Raw genomic sequence first — 23,991 nt, forward strand, 5'->3', positions numbered from 1 at the left:
GGTCAGTCATTTGGTCATACATTCAGTAATTCAAACAATCAGTAGACAGCGTCCTCTGGTGGATTTACGTGAGAACAGCAGGTGCAAATGGCAAGAGAAATTTGAGATCTCTAAAAGCATACACAGCGACCTCATGGATTTACAAAACAAAAACTGTAAAAAAAAAAAAAAAGTAATTCCTGGGATGTATTTGGTGGTCTCCAGAAATATACTGTATATAGAGGTACTTTTTCAGAATTAGTCTGGGTTTAAAAAGTGACAACACTGCAAAACAAAACTAAAGATGGATGCTGTAGAAAAGCAAAGCAAAGCTCACATTGCGATTATTTCTTCCAAATTTCATCCTAGAATATTTTATCTTCATTTGATTATTTACTTTTGCATAATTCTTCAGAGCATACTAATATATAATCAACCCAGAAAGGAATTTATTTACTGTATAAAAATCTGAAACTGAAATATGATTGAATTCCATTCAGTACTTTAAATCTACACATCCGTGAATGAATTTTCTTGTTGGGTTATGAATGGGGTAAACTACCAAATGAATTTCATGTTCTTCCCAAGTCAATATTTATGACTGTCTGGAAACAGGGGAAGGCTTGTAGTGACTGAAGGGATTTCAATCCCCTTTAGGTACACAAACACTGAATGTCCAGCCAATGGCGGGAGGGTGTGGAGGATAGAAAAGCGTATTTCTGCCAGTGATTTAAAGAGCTGCTGTGATTTTTTGAGAGTTTTTCCCCTGCAGTGATCATGAGACAGTTTCTGCTTCTGCTGTTGGTGTTCTGCTTCAGTTTTATCCAGGATGGATATGGCCATCCTTCTCGCACTAAGAAAGCCGTTCCTGCCCGACAGAGAGGTACTGTAACTTTTTATCCTATTACACAAAAAAAGGTACAAAAGCTTTCCTGCTATATGCACGCAAAAAAAAAGGTTGTTGCTTCTTGTTCAAACTACACTGAAAAAATGACGTCTGCAAAATTGTTGTAAAAAATTTGTGTGTTGAATTTAAACAAATATTAGTAATGAAACATTTAGTAATGTTTAAATTCAACCCAAATAAATTGTTTACAACCACTTAACCTAAATACATTTGAGTAAATCCAAGGAAAAATCATAGAATCATTTATTTCAGTGTACTTATTTAAATTGAGCTGAAACAACAATTCAAGAGATTTGTTTTTGTAAAACCTACTTGTTTTATGTTCTATCTACTTAAATTAGTTGCATTGACGTAATGGATTTGTGTTAGGACAACATAAATTAATTTTGTGTAACCCTGCATTTTTTACAGTGCACTTAAAAAAATGCTGGGTTGTCCCTACACAAATCGATTAGGCTAGCTTAACAAACTTAAGTGGATTGAAAATAAAACAATTAAGTTGTCTCCAAAAATCTTATAAATTGTAAGGTTTCAGCTCACTTTAAATAAGTAGTTGAAACTAGCAGTAAAATAATATATTACTTCAGTGTTGAAAGCTGTTCTGTCCAGGTAAACACTGATATATTTTTGAAAATATATATAATTTAGTAGCAATATAGAGCCCTTATAGGCACAAATGTGTATTTTCTGGAAAGGAACTACATGTTTATTTTTGAGAGTGAGTAAAACGGTTATTATTAAAGCAGTTTTTATCTTTCATCTTTAAAACCCATGTTTAATTCAATGTGTTATTTGCTGTTGTTTTTTACTTTTAAAGACAAATTAAATGATTGTATTTCCTTGAGAAAAATAAAATCTACATCTTATCATTTAAAACAAGTACATAATATACATAAATTGAAGTCAGAATTATTAGCCCTTCTGCTTATTTTTCCCCAATTGTTGTTTAAGACACGATTTTCTCAACACATTTCTAAACATAATAGTTTTAATAACTCATCTCTAATAACGGATTTATTTTTTCTTTGCCATGATGACAGTAAATAATGTTTTGCTAGATATTTTTCAAGACACTTCTATACAGCTTAAAGTGACATTTAAAGGCTGAACTAGGTTAACTAGGCAGGTTAGGGTAATTAGGCAAGACATTGTATAACGATGGTTTGTTCTGTAGACTATTGGAAAAAATTTGCTTAAAGGGGCTAATAATATTGACCTTAAAATAGCTTTGAAAAAATTTAAAACTGCTTTTATTCTAGTCAAAATAAAACAAATAAGACTTTCTCCAGAAGAAAAAATATTATCAGACATACTGTGAACATTACCTTGCTCTGTTAAACATAATTTGGAAAATATTTAAAAAAGAAACTTTTAAAAGTATAGATAGTATCAACTTAAGCACATACAATGGAATAATGCAAAAAAAAAAAAACATACCGGTAAGGGTTGGTAAATAATAATAAAAAGTAAAAGATTATGTAGGGTGAGGCAGGGCGCAGTAGGTACACTGCAAAAAATGCTTTTCTTGCTTAGATTTTTTGTCTTCTTTCTAGTCTAAATATCTAAAATTTCTTATATCAAGAAGCATTTTCTAGGCAAGCAAAACATATTGTCTTGTTTTGAGAAATAATATGCCAATATTAAGTGAGTTTTTTCTTAAAACAAGCAAAATAATCTGCCAATGGAGTAAGCAAATTAATCTAGTTTTTTCTTTTGACGAAAGATTATTTTGCTTACCCCATTGGCAGATTATTTTGCTTGTTTTAAGAAAAAACTCACTTAATATTGGCATATTATTTCTCAAAACTAGGCAATATGTTTTACTTGTTTAGAAAATTCTTCTTGATTTAGGAATTTTTAGATATTTGGACTAAAAACAAGACAAAAAATCTAAGCAAGAAAAGCATTTATTGCAGTGTAGTGCTGTCGCCTCACAGCAAGAAGGTCGCTGGTTCGAGCCTCGGCTCAGTTGGCTTTTCTGTGTGAAGTTTGCATGTTCTCCCTGCATTCGCATGGGTTTCCTCCGGGTGCTCCGGTTTCCCCCACAGTCCAAAGACATGCGGTACAGGTGAATTGGGTGGGCTAAATTGTTCGTAGTGTATGAGTGTGTGTGTGAATGTGTGTGTGGATGTTTCAGAGAGATGGCTGGAAGGGCATCTGCTTCATAAATACTTGCTGGATAAGTTGGCGGTTCATTCCGCTGTGGCGACCCCGGATTAATAAAGGGACTAAGCCGACAAGAAAATAAATGAAAGAATGAAAAAAATTATGTAAGTAAACAAAAACAACAATTGGGCAGCGTGGTGGCACAGTGGGTAGCGCTGTTGCCTCACAGCAAGAAGATCACTGTTTCGAGCCTCAGCTAGGCCAGTTGGTATTTCAGACTGGAGTTTATATGTTCTCCCTGTGTTCTCGTTGCTTTCCTCCGGGTGCTCCGCTTTTCCTCACAGTTCAAAGTCATGTGGCATAGGTGAATTGGGTATGGTAAATTTTCCATAGTGTAAGTGTAAATGAGAGTGTATGAATGTTTCCCAGTGATGGGTTGCAGCTGGTTGGGCATCCACTGCTTAAAACATATACAGGATAAATTGGCGGTTCATTCCGCTGTGGCGACCCCAGATTAATAAAGGGACTAAGCTGAAAAGAAATTGAATGAATGAATGAATGAATGAATGAATGAATGAATGAATGAATGGAAAACTAAAATTGTACAATTTGAATCACTCAATACAATCTACTTTGAACTTAGGAAAGGAAATGAATCTTAGAATCTTAGATTAGTTACAATTTTTTTTTTTAAATGGCAAGATGATCGTTGTGCTTTGTTAAAGATTTAGGTTTGCTCTAACCTCTGTCTATTGTTCTTCTGCTTCAGAAGAAGATGACATGAAGACACAGATCGACAAGCTGTGGCAGGAAGTCAATTCTCTAAAGGAAATGCAGGCTCTGCAAACAGGTACACAAATAACACAAGCTTTATTTTTATTTCATTGAAAAACTCCCCATGCTTACATAATTTACATAATTTATTAGTACACTGAAAATGGCAGATTATTTCAATCCAGCTCTGGGTTTTTTAGTTAAATGAATAGGACCAAATTTAGTGTTTAGGTTAGTCCAGTGGACGTGGTCACTCCAAGTACCACCAAAATGACCAATATTGAAATAAAGGAGTGTATTTGGCCAAATTAAGCAGCTACAGCACTGCACAGTTCGAGGTAGAGTCATATTCATATTTATACAATTTTTGATAAATGTTGAAATATACATTGCATGTACATATGACATATTCGTAAAACTTTTTGAAATCTAAACATGTATGTAGATTGCTAGGGAACCCGTTTTTCCCAGAGGATGTCAAGCTAACAAAACATTGCTGCACTCTGAGACAAGTTTTATTCATGGAAAAAATTAAAAAGCACTGCAGTTTTTGGGTGTTCTTTGTTTGTCTGAGATAATTAGTCTAACGAAATTATATTTCACACAAAATATGAAGCTGATCAGTCGGTTCTTGTCACGTGATTTGCAGTGCAGCATTCTGAAAAGTTAAGATTTTTTTAACTGGGTACGCCTGAAATACGTAAGCGCATCATGCTGCAGTTCTTACTCATTTTAATAGCCTGTGGGTTCATTTTTAGCAGCTGATGCACTAAAGTAAGCATTCTAAGCACAGCGCTTTAATCGTAGGTTTTAGAGAACAGCCAATGCTTATCTTACGCATCAAATAATTAAAAATGTTTTATTTTTTTCTTTTTGATTACTCTGCGTACCATTAGAAGTAAACCCGCACACCACTAGTCAGGCCCGTGCAGATACTGTCCAAAGGGCATGTGCAGGATAAATTTAAAAAAAAAAGGGGGGGGGGGGGTTGGGTTGGGTTGGGGGGGTTTGGGGGGGATGGTGCGCGTTCTGATCAGCGGTGATGTCGCGCGCATACTCGAGAGCGGTGTTGTCGCGCGCCTACCAAAGGGAGGGAGGGGTTGTGTCGCGGGGGCACTTTTGATCATTTTGGAAGGGCACTTTCTATCCAATACTAATCAGGCATGTGCAATGCACAGGTTGAGCCCTATGTGTGCACGTGCCTGCCACTAGTGGTACACATACCACAGTTTGAGAACCACTGGGTCCATATTTGACCTAATTTGGGTATAAATAACCCGCGTTTTCTATAGGTCTGTTTTAAACCACAATCATCAGCAGTGTGTATTCTTTTGTGGCCTGTTGTAACTAATGAAAAATTACTATGGTAACTTCAAGTCAATAGTGTATTTAAACCATGCTATAGTAAAGTGTATTGTACTGCTTATAGTATTGACAGCTCTTTGTTAATGAATGCTACAACATACTGCAATACCCCTAACCCTAACCCTAACCCTAACTATGGTGAACTGACAAACTGTAATAGATACTAGCTCTAATATATTTTAGATTTTACTACAGTAAACTGCGGCGTTTAGCAGTAAGCTGTGTTTTCACGTCATTTAATTCTCAGATTACGCCTGTTTGAGGTATTGGGAGTGGCTAACATACTTAACCACGCCCCTCCATCTGTCAGTTTTGACAACAAGCAGAAATGGTAAGGAGGAGGAGTCTGTTATGTTGTATGTAATAACTCTCCCTGAACCCTTTTCCCGCTTTTTCCGAATTGCCTAGTTTACTACATCCAATCAGCTCGCAGTTAAAAAAAACAATCCACGCCCACTTTTTTCTCTTTTAATATTCTGTTCATCACTGCGTCACAATACGAAAAAAAAAACGGCCGCATGTGGACATTCAATAGAAATGAAATTATATATTATCATAACTGTTTCCAAACCAGTTTCCATTTGTCTTCTATTCAGTTTGCTTGCGTGGCATCAAAGCCCACAGAAAGTGTTACCTGGTTTCTGATCAGGCCAAGCACTATCACGAGGCCAACGAGGACTGCATCTCTCAGGGCGGCACACTAGCCATTCCCCGGGACGTCAACGAAAACGAGGAGCTTAGAGACTACGCCAAGCGCAGCTCTCCGGCAGCCAGAGACTTCTGGATCGGCATCACAGATATCGTGAGGGAGGGCCAGTATGTGGACGTCAACAGCCTCCCTGTCTCCTTCTTCTACTGGGACCGGGCCAAGAAAGAGCCCACCGGCGGGAAGAGGGAAAGCTGTGTCGCTCTGTCACTCAGCGCTCAGGGAAAGTGGCACGACGAGGTCTGTCGCTCGCAGAAGAAATACATCTGTGAATATCTCATTCCGTGAGCTGCAACTCTCAGGCCTGTCGTTCAATTAAGCAATACGCTCCAGGAAGCCATGTTTTACGTTAATTACTGTGTTAAAACCTTGTTCTAAATTGATTGTAAACCACAGCTTCACTGTGGATGCCTATTGTATCAAATGGTTATTGCATATACTGTATTTAGCAAGGTTTAAACCTTATGTGCTTTCCGGGAAGTTTTTATCTATTCTAGGTTGATTTTTAAGTCTTACTTTGGCCACAACTTTCTGTGTGTTTCAGTAAATTGAATGACCTTTAGTGGCAAGTCTTATCTTGACACATATTTTGGGGAAATGCTTTGAAAATGTTTAAAAATTCAACAATACATTCAAATTGATTACCCTTTTGTTATGTTTGGGGCAGTTTTTGCCCCATTGACTTTCATAATAATGACATTTTTGGATTGATTGCAAATTCATGACACCATATAATTTTGTAGGAGTCCATCTATTAGCCCAATGACGAAACTAACAGCATGGTCGAAGGTTTAATGCATGTAAGCCTTTTCTAGTGCTTCTGAAAAGAATTTTATTATTTATTAGAATTTATTTATATTCGTTTTTTAGCTCCGAATTCAATCTGACTCCAATTTCAATGATCCTAAAATTTAGATTGTATTTCTAATTGTAAGAACGGATCACATTCATCATTTATGATTTAATTTAGAGTTTTGATATTTTCTGGTGTCCGCTATTCTAAATTGTACGTTCATTAGGGACCTACGTCGCTCAGAGTTCAACGCAATTTCTTTCTTGATTGTTGGTGGTTTTCACTGTTGGGAAGAAGTAAAAACAGTCTTTTTTATTGTTGACCATAAGTTGCAGTGCAAAAAAAGTTTCTGGCTTAAACTTATATGGTTATATGGAGTACACTACTACCTGACAAAAGTCTTGTTGCCTACCCATATATTAGGAACAACAAATAAAACCTTGACTTCTAGTTGATCATTTGGTATCAGAAATGGCTTTTATGAAAGGCAAAGGCCTCTAGATTACGCTTATTATACCAAAATAAAATATGATCATGCCTTGATTTTTAATTATTTAATTAGGGCAGTAAGGTCTGACTTTGCTTACACAAAAAAGACAGTATAGAATATAGAGTCATGGTGCAGTGGATAAAAATAATGTTGTGCATGACTCCCATGAGCTTGGAGGACTGCATCCATACATCTCTGCAATGACTCGAATCACTTTTTAATAAAGTCATCTGGAATGGCAAAGAAAGCGTTCTTGCAGGACTCCCAGAGTTTATAAAGATTCTTTGGATTCATCTTGGATTCATTCTCCCTCATCTTACTCCAGATATGCTCAATAATGTTCATGTCTGGTGACTGGGCTGGCCAATCCTGGAGCACCTTGACCTTCTTTGCTTTCAGGAGATTTGATGTGGAGGCTGAAGTATGACAAGAGTGCTATCCTGCTGAAGAATTTGCCCTCTCCTGTGGTTTGTAATGTAATGGCCAGCACAAATGTCTTGATACCTCAGGCTGTTGACGTTGCCGTCCACTCTGCAGATCTCTTGCACGCTACCATACTGAATGTAACCCTAAACCATGATTTTTCCTTCAACAAACTTAAAAGACTGATTTCTTTGAGAATCTTGGGTCTATGTGGGTTCCAAAAGGTCTTCTGCAGTATTGTGCTGATTAGGATGCAGTTCAACAGATGATTCAGAGGAAAAATCGACCTTCTGCCACTTTTCCAAATGATCAACTAGAAGTCAATTTATTATTTGTTGCTCTTATAAGTGGGATCGATGACAAGACTTTTGTCAGGTAGTGTATAGTTTTTATAGTGGGTGTGAGAGAGAGATAACTTGGGCGCACTTACCTTGATATGTTTGAGTAAATAACAAAATAAGCAGCTCAGCTCTCAGAACACAGTAAACATAGTAAGTGTATTTATGCACACACACTATAATTTGCTGTCTTACTCCATATAAAAGTCGGAAACTATTTTGCACAGGCCTATCTAAAGGGTAAATGATGCCAACTGATGATCGACTATAAAAATTAAAAGTTCTACCTCTTCCCAATAGGGAAAACCACCAACAATAAAGATTGCATGATTACATGGTGTCATGGTTAGGCAATCAATCAAAAAATGTCATTATAATGGTAGTCAATGGGGCAAAAACAGCCCCGAACATAACGAAGGTGTAGTACATTTGAACAGTACACAGGGGTTAATTAAAACAACATACAAAAGTCACATGTTTGTTAGTAGAGTGTTTTTACAACTTTGAATGAGACTCGACCAATCAGAATCAAGGACCGGAACTATCCATTCAGTAACATTAAACACTCAGTACTGATGAGATTTTTTTTATTCAGTGTTGTCTTCATTTAATCCAACATGTTTATTGCAGAAAAACTACAATATTCTAGGACATTTTTGGATATTATGAATGAGGTTGATGATGAATAAAAAATATATGACAAAATGGGGTACTGAGTAACGTTGTATAAGTATGCATTCATCAAAAGATAAAATGTAAATAATTTTTATACTTTTAAGTGTAATGGATACCAGTTTGCAAAGTGCTGTGCTGGTAAACCTCACTCCTCTGACCACTAAAGGTGCTTTAGTGATGGACGCAAGAGGCCATGGTCTTTAGCCTCCTTAGTAGAGCAACTGATTCCCTTGCGGAAAGTCACTGGTTAAATCCCAGCTCAGAGTGGGTTGGGTGGTGTTACATTGGTGCCTTGACACGGATGGGAGTGAGGTTGAGGGGGTGAGTGTAAAGGAGGCCAGCTAGTGAAGTGCTGTGCAGGTAAACTTAATTCTCTGACCTCTTCAGGTGCTCTAGCGACAGACGCTGAGGCCATTGTCTTTAGCCTCCTTGTTAGAGCAACCGACTCCTTTGCGAAGAGTTGCCAGTTCCATCCCAACTTGGAGCGGGTTTTGATGGCGTAGGACCGGCGGTGTAACATAAGCTTCTAAATACATAAGACCTGAAGAGTCTCTAACAATAATTAAGAATAAATTACTGTGCTAATGTCTAGGGGGCACTCAAGCGTAAGTCTTTTTTGCACAATACTGTGTATATATAACCTATGACAAAGCACAAAAAATCAAATAATTAATTCAAAGCCTAATCTAAAAGTAGCTAACTGTAGTTTCACAACTATCATGCTAAGTCTCACATTACATCACAATATTATTCAGTTTGTTAACTGTAAGTTTACACTTTCAGCTGTTTTATAATGTCCACAGACAGCGAGTGTTGTCGGAAGTGACACAGATTGAAGTAAAGTCTCGCGAAAGTGCGTGGTGGCCATTTTTCCTCCATTGATTGTTTTTGCTTACAGTCCAGCAAGAAAGAAAGTAACTCAAATTAAACCTGTATATGAGCCATTTAGAAAATAAATGGTTTCTCTGCTCAATAAAAAAATATATTGAAAAAGGCTAGAGAGACTGTTGTATTTCATCTAAAAACCACCTTATGACAGTATGAAAAACAAGCAATAGTAACGTACAAAATCGAAAACAAAGAAGAATCAAAAATGTATTTATGCGACACATTTATTATGAAGAATATAAACATTAAATAGAGAAAAATAGGTGAATTAATGATTTGAATTCGACATTATAACACGAAAAAAAAGTATTTGCAATGTTTGCAATGAATTTATAACGTTTAAAAAAACATCATTTTTTGTATCAAATGTGTCCAAAAAATGTAATCACAACCTTTTAACAACGTGAAACCAACATTTTTACAACGTTTTTGTGTGATGGGATGTCGTAATATCTAAAAAACTAGCTAACTGTAGTTAGCCTACATTAAAAAGTTGTTTACGCTAATTAGTAGCTTACTTGATTTTTGGAATCTGATTAGGATGAGAATTTTTGAAAAATAGTTATATTCTTCATTTCACTTTGAGTGTTGAAAAAAGAAGTGAACACGAAAGCACGCAGCACTCACGAAGGAGGCAAAGTTCACTTATAATGAAGATTTTTTTTCGACAGGCTAAAGTGTGACCTCAGATTAAGTTTAGTGTTTCACAACTATGCTAAGTCTCGCATTACATCACATTATTATTTAGTTTGCTAACTGTTAGTTTACACTTTCAGCTGTTTTATAATGTCCACAGACAGCGAGTGTTGTCGGAAGTGACGCAGATTTATGTGAAGTCTTGCGAAAGTGCGTGGCGGCCATTTTTCCTCCATTGATTGCTGTTTTTGCTTACAGTCCAGCAAGAAAGAAAGTAACTCAAATTAAACTGGATTACGAGCCATTTAGACAATAAATGGTTTCTCTGCTCAATAAAAAAATATATTGAAAAAGGCTAGAGAGACTGCTGTATTTCATCTAAAAACCACCTTATGACAGTACGAAAAACAAGTAATAGTAACGTACAAAATCGAAAACAAAGAAGAATAAAGAATGTATTTATGCGACACATTTATTATGAAGAAAATGAACATTAAATAGAGAAAAAAATAGGTGAATTCATGATTTGAATTCGACATTATAACACAAAAAAAGTATTTGCAATGTTGTGAAGTTCGAATTTATAACGTTTAAAAAAACATAATTTGTTGTATCAAATGTGTCCAAAAAATGTTATCACAACCTTTTAACAACATGAAACCAACATTTTTACAATGTTTTTGTGTGATGGGATGTCGTAATATCTAAAAAACTAGCTAACTGTAGTTAGCCTACATTAAAAAGTTGTTTACGCTAATTAGTAGCTTACTTGATTTTTGGAATCTGATTAGGCTGAGCATTTTTGAAAAATAGTTATATTCTTCATTTCACTTTGAGTGTTGTGAAAGAAGTGAACACAATGAAAGCAAGCAGCACTCACGAAGGAGGCAAAGTTCACTTATAATGAAGACATTTATTCGACAGGCTAAAGTGTGACCTCAGATTAAGTTTAGTGTTTCACAACTATCACGCTAAGTCTCGCATTACATCACAATATTATTCAGTTTGTTAACTGTCAGTTTACACTTTCAGCTGTTTTATAACGTCCACAGACAGCGAATGTTGTCGGAAGTGACGCAGATTGAAGTGAAGTCTCGCGAAAGTGCGTGGCGGCCATTTTTCCTCCATTGATTGCTGTTTTTGCTTACAGTCCAGCAAGAAAGAAAGTAACGCAGATTAAGCTGGATTACGAGCCATTTAGCCTAAAAGTAGTCTCCCCGACATCGACTCGTTTCTCCTAACACGCTCAGAATGCTGTCCCAAAGCCAATCGCAGGGCTCCTGTTGTTGACAGCGGACCGCGGCTGGATGATCAGATGGAAATGGTGCCCAGCGAAGAAAAGCAGCTTGTGCCCAAAGAGGTAAGAGATGATCGACCTCAAATAACACACACTCAAATCACACCATCTCCCTATTAAAAAAATCGCAATGTAAGCTAGAGAATCGCGTTTAAACGCAGCGGAGGAGAGACTGAAAAGTGCGTGTCAGGATTGTGAGTTGAGCGGCTAGCAGAGTGTTAGCTGTAGCTCAGCTAACTATCAGTCAACAAGTCCTTACAACAGATTGAATACGTTCATAACCAATATATACCGGAGATTTATGGAATTAGTAGACCTAATAACATGTTGTCATGTGTGCTGTGATGCTGTTTACTCTCTCCTCAGCCCGCAAAGTGTCCTGCAGGAGTGAGTTTTGGGAGGTGCTAAAGTGTGCGCCATAGTTTATGTTAGCAGCTCAGATTAGACTGCTTGATTTAATCCACATCGCATCATTTACATCACAGACATAATTCAGATTAGACTCGTATGCTTTATTTGAGGAATGATGACCCCTGCTTTGATATTTGAATGATGTCAACATCGGCCGAATGTGTTTTTTGTTACTATTGTTATTATAAATGACCAAAACAAACAAACAAAAAATCTTGTACAGTTTCAGTTTCAATGCACATTCTTTTTTAACGCGGATGTGTTTTAGATCTGACGGGAATAGAGTTTATCTTCCTCATCAACACTTGCATAACAAAATAATATTTTTAGTGACATTTGAACTCTCAATTTTCGAGATGCGTACTCTTTTTGGTCTTTATGCTAATGGTGATTTCATTTTTGAATGCTGTAAAACATGTTATATGTGGTAAAGTGTAAATCAATAAAGCAAGATCTTTTAAAAATTCTTAATGACGGTAACATTTGTATTCATGCAAAAAACAACAACAAAACATTGTAGCAACTGGTTGTTTGATTGGCTGATTTAAAACAACAAATAGGTGTAATGTATATACACACACGCAGTCGTATAGTTGAAGTCAGACTTATTATACAGAGCTAACCCCTTTTAATTTATTTTTCTTTTTTAAACATTTTTCAAATAATGTTTAACAGAGCAAGGAAATTTTCACAGTATGTCTGATAATTTTTTTTCTTCTAGAGAAAGTTTTATTTGTTTTATTTCAGCTAGAATAAAAGCAGTTCAAAATTATTAGCCCCGTTAAGTTATATTTTCTTAATGGTCTACAGAACAAAAGATCATTATACAATAACTTGCCTAATTACCCTAACCTGCCTAGTTAACCTAATTAACTTTGTTAAACCTTTAAATGTCACTTTAAGTTGTATAGAAGTGTCTTGAAAAATATCTAGTCAATTATTATTTACTGTGTTCATGGGAAAGATAAAATAAATCAGTTATTAGAAATGAGTTATTAAACTATTATGTTTAGAAATGTGTTGAAGAAATCTCTCCGTTAAACTGAAATTGGGGGAAAATATAAACGGGGGGCTAATAATTCATTGGGGCTAATAATTCTGACTTCAACTGTATATTCATAATCAAAACAATAATAAGACCATATGTATGCAGACATACATGCTATGACATTTACACAGCTTCATACATGAAGTGCACAATACAACATTTTTAGATCTTTCTGTTGCGCATACACTACTGGTCAAAGTTTGGGGTCTTTTTCTTTCATGTTTTTTTTATGAAAATTATTTTGTTTATCAAGGTGGCATTCGTTAAATGTAAAAAGAAACTGTTAAATATTTATTTAAAAATATTTAGATGTTACTTATTGTATGTACTTTTAAATGATATTATTAGTCCTTACATTATTGTTTTTATTACTATTACCATTATTATTATTATTAATAATAATAATAATAATAATAATAATAATAATAATAATAATAATAATAATAATAATACAATATATAATAATAATAATAATAATAATAAAAATAATAATCATAAAAACAACAACAACAACAATTATTATTAGAGTGATTTCTTAAGGATCATGCGACTCTGAAGACTGGAGTAACACTGGAGTGTGTGTGTGTGTGTGTGTGTGAAATTTTGAGAACAGTTTCCATCCAAAGGTGTGAATTAGACACAAAACTGGAATATGGCAGAAAATATTTGAAAGTAAAGAACTGTTTCCATCCATGTAGGCAATGACAATAAAATTGTGTCTTCATGATAAATTTGTTGCCAAATATCAAAAATAAATATTAAAATTGGCTACAGTAGGCAGTAGGGCTGCACAATATTGGAAAAATTAGTCATGACAATTTGGCAATATTTTTTTTTTCTCTGCGATTATATATTTTGTGATACAAATACATTTTCTCAAAGTCACTACTTTAGATTGACTGGGATGATTTTGCAGGGGAGTGAAATATAAATATATTTTTATGTAATTTATTATACACATATAATAAACAATAGAGGTGTGAACCTACACTGGTCTCACGGTTCGGAGAGAATGACAAGCCAGGAGAATAAAAACAAAGGAAGTGACCATTTTTAAATAGACAGCCGAGACATTACATTGTAATAACATATACATATAATAACGAGCCATGGTCGACCAAAGCTTAAACAAACCTCGTCGTCGTCTTGATGAACATCCACAAAACCAAGAAGAACGAAACCTGCTGTGCCTTGTTGTTGTTTTACGAGGCCGACTAATAGCGCGAGTGGTTTCACTTTCTCCAGGGAGCTCAGTTGTGCGTCTATATTTGAAATAACTAACTTATTCAGCAGATGATGATAAAAACGTACGCTTGATTCTTGAAGTGCTTACCATCGGTACCCTTTTGATAGTAGAAACACATGCCTGATAAAGGTGACCCGTACCGTAACACTCAGTGGAAACGGGTCGTTAGAGTGATAGTTCATCCAAAAAATGAAAACTTGCTCACTATTTACTCACCCTCAAGTGGTTTCAAACATTCATGAGCTAATTTATTTCTTAATAAATTTGAACTACCTCTTTAAAATCAAAACTTTACATAATATTCCAAAATGTACATAAAATAGGTGGATGGAAACATAGCTACAGTGATTTAAATGCAAAACCTTTTAAAACCACAATGTAAAATCTTGTTTTTTAGTACATTGTTATAACATAAACATCCTTGTAGTATGAACTTAATTCTTTATCAGTGTTTTTTATTTTATCAAGGGCTGTTTATGTTGTCACTGTTGGTGCTGTGAGTTCACCGGTGAGCGTCAGGGGTTCAGACTAAATTTAGAATGGGATTAATCCGTTCAAATGGGCGACAATATAAAAAGTCATTTTGAATTTAGCCTGAAATAAATGATTGTTTTTGACCCCATTTGATCTTACAAGTTGTTCTGCGGGACTGCTAATGGTAACTGTCTAGTGCCAAGGTGTAAGACCTCCTTTGGTCAATCTGTCTTCTCTGTAAAGGGAGCCAAACAGTGGAATGATTTACCTTTTAGCCTAAAATCAGAAAGTAATATAAATATGTTTAGTAGTGTTCTTAAAAAGTGGTTAAAAACAAAACAGCAGTGCTTGCACAAATAGTGTAATGTTAGTTTGTTGAATCATGTTGCCTTTGCTTTTGCCTTCAGTAATTATATGTAAATATTTATAATGTTGTGTAAATGTATTTATTAGGGATGAAACATTACAGTTAGCCCACGGTTCAATATATACCTTGGTTTTTTAACATGGTGTTTGGTTCGGTTCTCATGGCTTGACACATGTTTTTTTATTTATTCTGTAGGCAATAGGAACAGTAAGAGGTTAAGGAGAGAAAAAAATAAACACGATTTATTGCAATACTTATTTTGTTTAACTTAAAAGCCAAGAAAAGTACACTAGTTCCTAGTGTATTGTATATATAAAAAAAATTAACACTGAAATCTTACTGCTGCTGGTAGCCCATGTACAAACAGGGGAACATACAAAATCCTACATTTTGAAAATAAACATACATGTGAAGTTAATAAAGATAAATTGGCCATTTCAAATAAACATATTTGTACTTAAATAAACATAAATAAACCATCTTAGTTATCTCGGTGCTGAAAAAATGCGAGACTGTGGTAACGCGGATCGAGTGCTTTTATAAGATGACAAAAGTCTGCATCTCTAATCACCAAAAATAGCTGCAAATCTGTAGCAATAAACACCCGCTCTGCCTTTGTTATTTTTATGTGTCTCTCGGAACTAGTTGGATATGTTTGCTTGAGAGATTCAGCGAGGGATTGTTGCTGTTTGGAGGGCTTTATTACCTTCTCTGCTGTCCTGCCTTCAGACAGTGAAATTGCTGGGTGATGGCGCTGCAGATGTGCAGTCATGGTTATACGTGTAAAACAATGCTTGCACACAGTTATTTTTTGTTCACCGTTTTATTTTATTGGCATTATGCTTACCGGCAAAACCAAAATGTCCTCACACCGCAGATTTGAAAGACGCCAGCGCTTTTTTGTACTGTTGCCTCACTTCGCCGGCGCTTTCTTATACTGTTGCCTCAGCCTCACTTCAACGCCGCTTGCCATGTTAAAGTGTGGAATGATGGTCAAGCGCCCCTTAACTTTAACTTTAGAGCATAGTGATTGGATATTTACTCGCGGGGAGGAGTTTCCTCATCTCAGCTCATGGACTTACAGGCACACACAGTCAATTCAGGGAGTTATAAAACGCACAAATTATTTAAACTTAAAACCGAGAAAACCGCAACTCACAAGCGTGTATTGAACCGTGGAGGTCGTACCGTACGGTTCAATGTAATATTGAGAACCATGGCATTTTTATTTGCATTTTGTACATTTTTTTTCAAGCCTCCTGTGGACAGGTGTTGAGAATTAGCAAGTTTGCTAAAACACTTAAATGCATTTGGTTGGCTAGAGTAATTGTGATGTCCATGTCAAATAAATAAATAAATAAAAATCAACATGGCCTTCACTGACTGGATGCCAATTATTACACAAATTAGTATGTTTTATAGTGATGTTTTGACTCTCCCACACTCTTCCTCGGGGTTGTGATGACAACCCTTGCTGGAAATCATTTATTAGTCAGCAGCACTAAAGTTTATAGTTATATTTTATCTCCAGCACATCAGATTACCTTCAAGGCACATTAAGCCCTTACATTCCCATAGTTGTGGTATTTATTCTGTGCCAGTGTTGGATGAAGCGGACTGATATCACAAAGGTTTATGAGATCACAGAGTACGACAGCATGTTTGTGTTACAATGGGGGGCATGATTAATGGAAATTAAACGCAAACTGTTATATAGCCTAGTGCAGTTGTAAAGACTTGTCTTCAATTTTATTTGAGTCCAATCAATCTCAGGGCTCGAAATAGCGACCATGTTGGTCGCATATGCGCTCGAAATTTAAGCTATGCGACCTCATAATATATATTGGGAGCATTTGTGCGACTGCATATAATGGTTGTAGCGTAGTGCGACCTGTTTTGTTTTTTTTCTAAAAACATGCTAAATCGGTTTTCCCTGCTGCTATATTGGTTTATATTAGCTGTCAGTCACTCAAGACTTTCCGCTGTCAGATGACAGAGAGCTTTTGTGACCGCGGGGAATGCAAACAACTGAAGAGTGATAAATACACCAAATCTCGATGCGTGTTGCATTGACTGCGTGTTCAGCACAAATGTCCGCTAAATGTTAAATCTAACACTGTACACATCATCGCCAAAGAGGCTCACCTTTACCAAGTTTAAACTGATGTGGCTTATAAGAAAGAACAGTATTGCGCCAGTGGTCATCGGGAGAAGCCTGCTCTGCCCCCTTTCATATATTGGGTCGGCTGACTCGCCTGCTTTCCATAAACGCAGAAAAATGAAAACCAGCTTATATTGAGATTGAGAAGGAGCATTAAAATGACACAAACCAAAACTTTTAAAAGTGAGACTTTTCTTCCTTTCTTTTGTCCGTTCTTTCTTAAAATGATTATATTTTTTTCTATTTAATTACTGATGACTGCTTTGCAGCTTTCAGCCTTAACCTGACTGATTTATTATAATCTTCTGTTTGTTTTGTTGCAGAAATATTTATTAAATTGACATGCATATAAAAAATAATGCAATAATTTCTTAATGCAATGTTTTATTTGTGTTTGATGCAAAGCATCAATTTATTTTTCATATAGTAACAGTAGGACTTTTTATAGCAGATAACGCACACTCAAACACATTCAAGGCAGCGTGCTAGCAACTATCATTGCTAGTATTATTATCATCATTGTCATCCTTAATATTTTATAATTATTAGACATTCATTTTGAAATTATTGCACACAAATATCAATAAGTCATTACAGCATTAGTTAGATAGTTGTTTCTGGTTTTTGTTAGTGCTGACTGATGTTTTTTTTAAATACAATAAATCCCTTATTATACAATTTGCAGCAGTGCTCATTCATTTTTTGTGGGTGCTCCTAAATTTTTTCTGGTGCTCCTAAATGTTTAAAGTTGGGAGCGCCGATGCTACCAAGTTAAAAAGTTAATTTCGAACCCTGAATCTGCATATGTGCAGAACATCTGTTGATAATCTTTGCTAGTTTTTTAAGGCACTGTGAATACGTTTTTCTGGGTTTGGTGATTAATCGTGACTTTTTCACATACAAAATAAATGTTTCTATTCACAAGATATGTGTATATGTATAATGCATAAATGCACAAACATATAAACGTTTATATAAAAAATACATGTAAATAAATAAATAGAATTTTGTTATTTTGCATATATATATATATATATATATATATATATATATATATATATATATATATATATATATATATATACACACATACACACTCAAATACATGCATACATACATAGACAGCATCTTAAAATTAGAGCATCTTTAAAGCAAAATATTTCCTTGCCTCTCTTTATAAAGAAAATAAATATCTATTAAAGTATGCAGTCCATATAGTGGAAATACTATCATCGTATCAGCATCTACATAAATAAATGTATTAAGTATTAAGCTGTCTGAAAGGGATGTCAGGGTACTAAACATAAAACCACAGCTGCCCAACTCACTGCAGAATTAAACGTGCCCCTAAACTCGCCTGTTTCCACCAAAACTGTTGGTCGGGAGCTCCACAGGGTCAATATACATGGCCGGGCTTCTATAGCCAAATCTTTGGTCACTCGTGCCAATGACAAACGTCTGTTTCAGTGGTGCCAGCAGCGACAATCTTTGGCTGTGGACAATGTGAAACATCTATTGTTCTCTGATGAATCCACCTTCACTTCACTTTGTCTTTCCCACATCTCTGTCTCTTTCTTTCTTTTTCTCTCTCAAATTATTGGCTGAATATTCATGTAATAAACGCTGCATATTTAGGTAATAAACACTTTCCATAAAGCATAAGAATTGTCCATTTTGATTGACATTGTTAAACACTATCAAAATCCCTCCACCCCCGCCTAATTGTGCAGCTCTGTATGGTACCCCTGAGCAAGGCACCTAACCTCAGTCTTTTTTTTAGCAGTTGAAGTTTTGCAAATCACATTGAATCAAAAGATTCACTAAATAACCCAAGATCTTGCTCAATTTAATGCTGAGGACCAATGTGCTGGCTGGTGATGCTGAGCTCTTTTCATTGTCAGATTGGCTGGTTTAAATCTGCTCTGGATGGGTTCTCTGTAATCAAGACCATCCAGTGTCAGCAGGCGTTCATTCAGGACATCTCCTAATGAAGCCATTCATTTCAGATTAAATGTCCTACTTTTTTAGTAGAGTTGCAAAGAGGCTGATCATGTCTGGTACATTTCTTCAAACTTTCCTATAAGTTTACACGGAAAGTTAATTTGTGAAATTGTAGAAATTTTCCAATTTGAAAGATTATATTGGAAAATTTACATAAATTGTATTAAATAGAAATGTAAATAATAATTCATTCTTTTCAGCTCATTGCCTCTGTAATTAATTATCCATCGGTATCTGCTAGAGGTGTGAACCTATACTGGTCTCACGGTTCGGTTCGGTTACGATTATCATGCCATCGATTCATCGGTTCAATTTGATATCTTGGTGCATCACGGTGCATTGACGATGCTTTTCATACACAGTGTTGTATTTTGGGGGGTGGCCATAACAAGCTGTCTGGATAAACACACACGCATATAGACACACAGCACCACGCTGTCTTTCATTTACACGCATACGCAAACATAAACAGCACCAAACAAACAAACACACTCACACACACACACACGTGTGCGCTCGCTCGAGAGCGATATTGTGAGACCGCCCCGCGCTTTATTCGGAAATTTATTCCCGCGCCGCATGAAATCGGGTCGGGTCCCGCGACAATGCACAGGTACAGCTGCAGCAATGCAGACCTATATCTAGAAGTATCGTTGTAACAGCCGAGAGAAAAAGAGAGGGGAGGAAAAGTCACGCCAGCAGGTGAAATGGGTGAGAGAGAGAGAGAAAGAGAAATAGAAATGGAGTTCACTTTCATTCCCTCAAATCGCAGAGAAATAGGGGCTTCTGTTGTAAGTGTCAGGAAAAAAACAGTCCTGAAAACACACACACGCAATGAAATTGTGCACAGTTTCTGCGTTGGCTCCTGGAGTGTTGTAAAAACCCGCGCTTGTCTCCCTCACAACAGAGCGCATATGAGATAAATGACGTCAGTACATAATAACCAGTTATGATTATTACTGAACCGATACCGAATTGTCCGCGTCTGCATCGCGGTGCACCGAAGAAACAATTAATTTTGCCACCTCTAGTATCTGCCTTTTTTATATTATTGATATATATGCTGATATACCAATACATACCATTATATACTGATACACCATAACGCGATAATGTTCACCTTTTGTAAAGCTGCTTTGAAACGATACTTATTGTGAAAAGCGCTATACAAATAAGCTTGAATTAAATTGAAATGTTTAGGATTCAAATTTAGTTGCTAAAAACTATTGGCCGAAAAATTTTTGGTTTCCAACTGAATGTAAAAAAAGATTTGACAGGACATTTCTATGTAGTACATTTGTTGCTGCTTGCAATAAATTGTAAATTCCCTTTTTATTCTCTTATGTTTCTGTTAGTTGCCATATATTTTACTGTTAATTTTCATGGAAAGCTTCCAGCTTTGAAAATTTCCAGAATTTTGCAACCAGCTACTTTTCACATATCCTGCAATCTTTGTTTTGCTGGCTTCTAGCTTGAAATAGAGGAATGTTTAGCATTTTAGCAAATAACCCAAAGGCAGTTAAGCGTCACAGTAGCTTTTTGGTCAAAATCAGCTTATGTGTGGCTCCTATTATTATGATGCATGTTTGAGGGTCTGCTGCTGTTTCAAAAGACCACCTGCTAAAAGTAATTAAGCCGTTTGACAGAAGGCTTGAGGGTGACTCATTGCCCAGCGGGGCACATTTTTGCATTAAGCTTTCACAAGCTTTTTTTTTCGTAGTAAATATCTCCAGGGGCTGCTTTATAGTAAAGGTTTGCAAGTTTAGCAATCTTTAAATCTGTATTCAATTTTAGTTTGTATTCATAAGGCAGCTGAGCATTACATTGATATTCATCTCTGATAAGGTGTGGGCTTACATGCAACCTGTTGCATCAAACTCATTTTGTTACTTTAAAAAAGGGCTCCTATTTGATGTCTCCACAGTGGGCGGTGGTGTAAAGTAACTAATTACAAATACTCAATCTACTGTTATCGAGTAGGTTTTCTCAGGAATTGTAATTTACTAAGTACTTTTAAAATTGTGTACTTTTACTCTCCCTTGAGTACATTTTTAGTGCTGTCTCTGTACTTTTACTCCACTACTTTCCTTCAACCTGCAGTCACTACTTTAGTTCTTTCTCGTCTATGGGGATTGGCTAAAGTAAAACAATCAGTCCTGTGATTTCTGTCCAATCAAATCACACAAAGAAAGTAAATGCATGATACTGAACAACATCAACACATCAGCGCTTTATAAATGCAGCAAACCTTTTGGAAGCATTACAAAATGTCCAAGATGATGTCCAAAATCTTTACACACATTGTTGCACAGACTTTTAATAGACTGGATGTCACTGATGAGAAAGTAGATGTCGACTTTATGATGACTAAAATAACCAAACAGCCTTAAACAACCACTAAGTGAAATAAATGAAAAATGGAAGGAAAGACTGATCGAAGGTAGGACTGAAATTATGAAGGAAGGACCAAATGAATGAAGGATTCAAGGAAGGACTGAACAAACTATGGAAGGGAAGGAAGGAAGGAAGAAAAGAACGAACGAATAAATGAACAAAGGACCTAATGAAGGAAGGACCAAAATTATGAACGAAAGAACAAATGAATGAATGAACAAATGAAGGGAGGATCTAAAGAAGGACCAAATGAATGAAGGCAGGACAGAACAAAGGACCTAATGAAGAAAGGAACAAAAATATAAACTAAAAAACAAACAAACGATCGAACGAATGAACAAAGAAAGGACCAAATGAATGAAGTAAGTATTCAAGGAAGAACTGAACAAACTAAGAAAGGAAGGAGAGAACAAACGAATGAACAAAGGGCGTAATGAAGGAAGGAACAAAAATATGAATGAGCGAATGAATTTAGGTAGGAACGAAGAACTAAATAAATGACGGAAGGAACGAACAAACTAATGAATGAAGGAGGGAAAGAACAAACAAACAATGGAAGAAAGGTTGAAAGTAACAAACAAATATAGGAAGATCACTAAATGCACTACAGAATGTTACGTTTACACATCCCTGCACAAGCTGCATGTAAATGCATCAGCTCTGCACAGTGTAATACTCACTACTTTTGAAAGGTCTACTTTTTACTCATACTTTGAGTAATGTTTACAGCAGATACTTTTACTCTACTTGCACTACATTTTTGGGCAAGTAATGCTACTTTTACTTGAGTATGATTTTTCAGTACTCTTTCCACCACTGAAAACGGTTTTGTGAAGATTTACCTCAAAATACCCATCAGATCAATTATTATACCCTGCTGAAAATGTCAATTTTGTGGTGAGATTTGTTTTCAAGATAATTTGCGCCTATGCCTTTAAATGCAAATGAGCTGGTTCTTCCGGTCCAATGTTCCAGCTTGTCTGTGTCAGATAAAAGCAGTACGATCATGGGTTGCATTCGAAATTGCCTACTACTCAGTAGGTACAACAATTGAATTTGAATTAACTACTCAGCCATTAGAAAAGTACGTTCCATCTAGGGTTGTGCTGATAGACGATTCCATCGCCAATGGGCGACAAACTTAACGATGCTGAGCCGATGCATGATGAATGAAGGAAGGACCAAAATTATGAACGAAAGAACGAATGAATGAATGAACAAATGAAGGGAGGATCTAAGGAAGAACCAAATAAATGAAGGAAGGACAGAACAAAGGACCTAATGAAGAAAGGAACAAAAATATGAACTTTTCTTCATTCATCATGATACCCCCTCATCCATCATGATACGCCCCACATTTAATTTGATATATAACTTATTATTTGCATGTCATCTTAAAAGCAATAACGGTCTTTTCATGAGCTGTGTTAAATTTTACATATAGCTGCTGCTTGCACGTCTGACAGCATCGCAAGGATTAAATGAAGGATTATACAGTACCTCTTGCGCTTAAAATTAAAATATTCAGTGGCAAATGCTGTTACCTGCGAACCCCGTCCCACAGACTTTACAGTAAATGGCTTAAGTTATTTTCATAGCGGATTTGAAGCCACTGGAAGTCTTTTATCCACTCTTAGAAAAGTGTAAATGGTGGATTAACATTCAGCACATGATCACTAATAAGATGTCCCATTATTAGTAACTTTAGGTGTATTCGAAAACAAAATCTGTCAGAGTTATTTTCATTCCCTCATCTTCAGCACTTCACATTTTCGCGATTGTAGCTCCTGTCATCTGAAGGCAGAAGGCATTGACTGAGTGATTGACAGCTGATATTAACCAATCATTCATGTTCAGTTCTAGAGCAGTGGGCCAAGTAGAGCACAAAGGCGGGGCAAGCGTTGCGGGCTTTTTTTACTTCAACAAGTTCCCATAACAACTGTTTATCTGTTCCTGAGTGCTGCGTTTGACGTTTTTAGGTGCAAAGATGCATTCTGCATAAATGTCTCCTAAATCCGAGCACGTGGTAAGGATTTTGCAGTGAAAACATTGAAAATGCATGCAGTCGCCCAAATGCTTCCAAATATATTTTAAGATTGCATAGATAAAATTTCGGGTGCATATGCGACCAAAACGGTCGAGCTCTACCATCTTTACTTGTTGTTTTTTCCTCTTAATAATAATAAAATAAGGAAGTTATCATCAATCACAATACAAATTACAGTGAACTCCAAATGGAGTCTCCTCCACCAGCTGTGGGAAAAGCCATTAGAATGAAACAGATCACTCCAGCTATACATGCCAGAGTCCTGTGAAAAAAAAGTGATTGACTGGTGGTAATTTGTGTGTAACTTTTATGGTTTGGTTATGGGTAAAGCAAAGACCATGTGGGTCAGGTAGTGATAACGGTATGCTACAATTAATTAATTTGTTATGAATTAATTCATATTTAACAATGACCCCCACCCCTGCCTTCGGCGACGATGCCATCGTCCATCGCGATGTTTCCCAT

The 23,991-nt window shown here is 36.1% G+C and overlaps 2 protein-coding genes and 1 long non-coding RNA gene across 5 annotated transcripts in view; 2 read left to right on the top strand and 1 right to left on the bottom strand.

Annotated features, from left to right (window-relative positions):
• The first annotated feature begins 686 nt into the window (after positions 1-686).
• clec3a (C-type lectin domain family 3, member A) lies at positions 687-8,590 on the top strand. Its single transcript, XM_005170772.6, has 3 exons — positions 687-862; positions 3,762-3,842; positions 5,728-8,590. The coding sequence occupies exons 1-3, from the start codon at positions 757-759 to the stop codon at positions 6,123-6,125; spliced, it is 585 nt and encodes a 194-aa protein (XP_005170829.1). The 5' UTR covers positions 687-756; the 3' UTR covers positions 6,126-8,590.
• On the bottom strand, positions 2,256-9,368 carry LOC141375184 (uncharacterized). Its single transcript, XR_012382802.1, has 3 exons — positions 8,936-9,368; positions 3,736-3,832; positions 2,256-3,523 (listed from the first exon to the last, which is right to left on the bottom strand). It is a non-coding gene; the product is annotated as an uncharacterized lncRNA (long non-coding RNA).
• Positions 9,369-11,188: 1,820 nt separating this feature from the next.
• The window catches only part of usp47 (ubiquitin specific peptidase 47), a 74,067-nt gene continuing 61,264 nt past the window's right edge, over positions 11,189-23,991 (top strand). For 2 of the 3 annotated variants that reach the window (XM_021477371.3, XM_073906018.1), the window contains exon 1: positions 11,189-11,440. In XM_021477371.3, the coding sequence (XP_021333046.1) occupies positions 11,396-11,440 (45 nt within the window). In that variant the 5' untranslated portion in view covers positions 11,189-11,395. 3 annotated transcript variants of the gene reach the window in all.

This window comes from Danio rerio, chromosome 7 (genome assembly GCF_049306965.1).
Source record: "Danio rerio strain Tuebingen ecotype United States chromosome 7, GRCz12tu, whole genome shotgun sequence".
Lineage (NCBI taxonomy): Eukaryota > Metazoa > Chordata > Actinopteri > Cypriniformes > Danionidae > Danio > Danio rerio.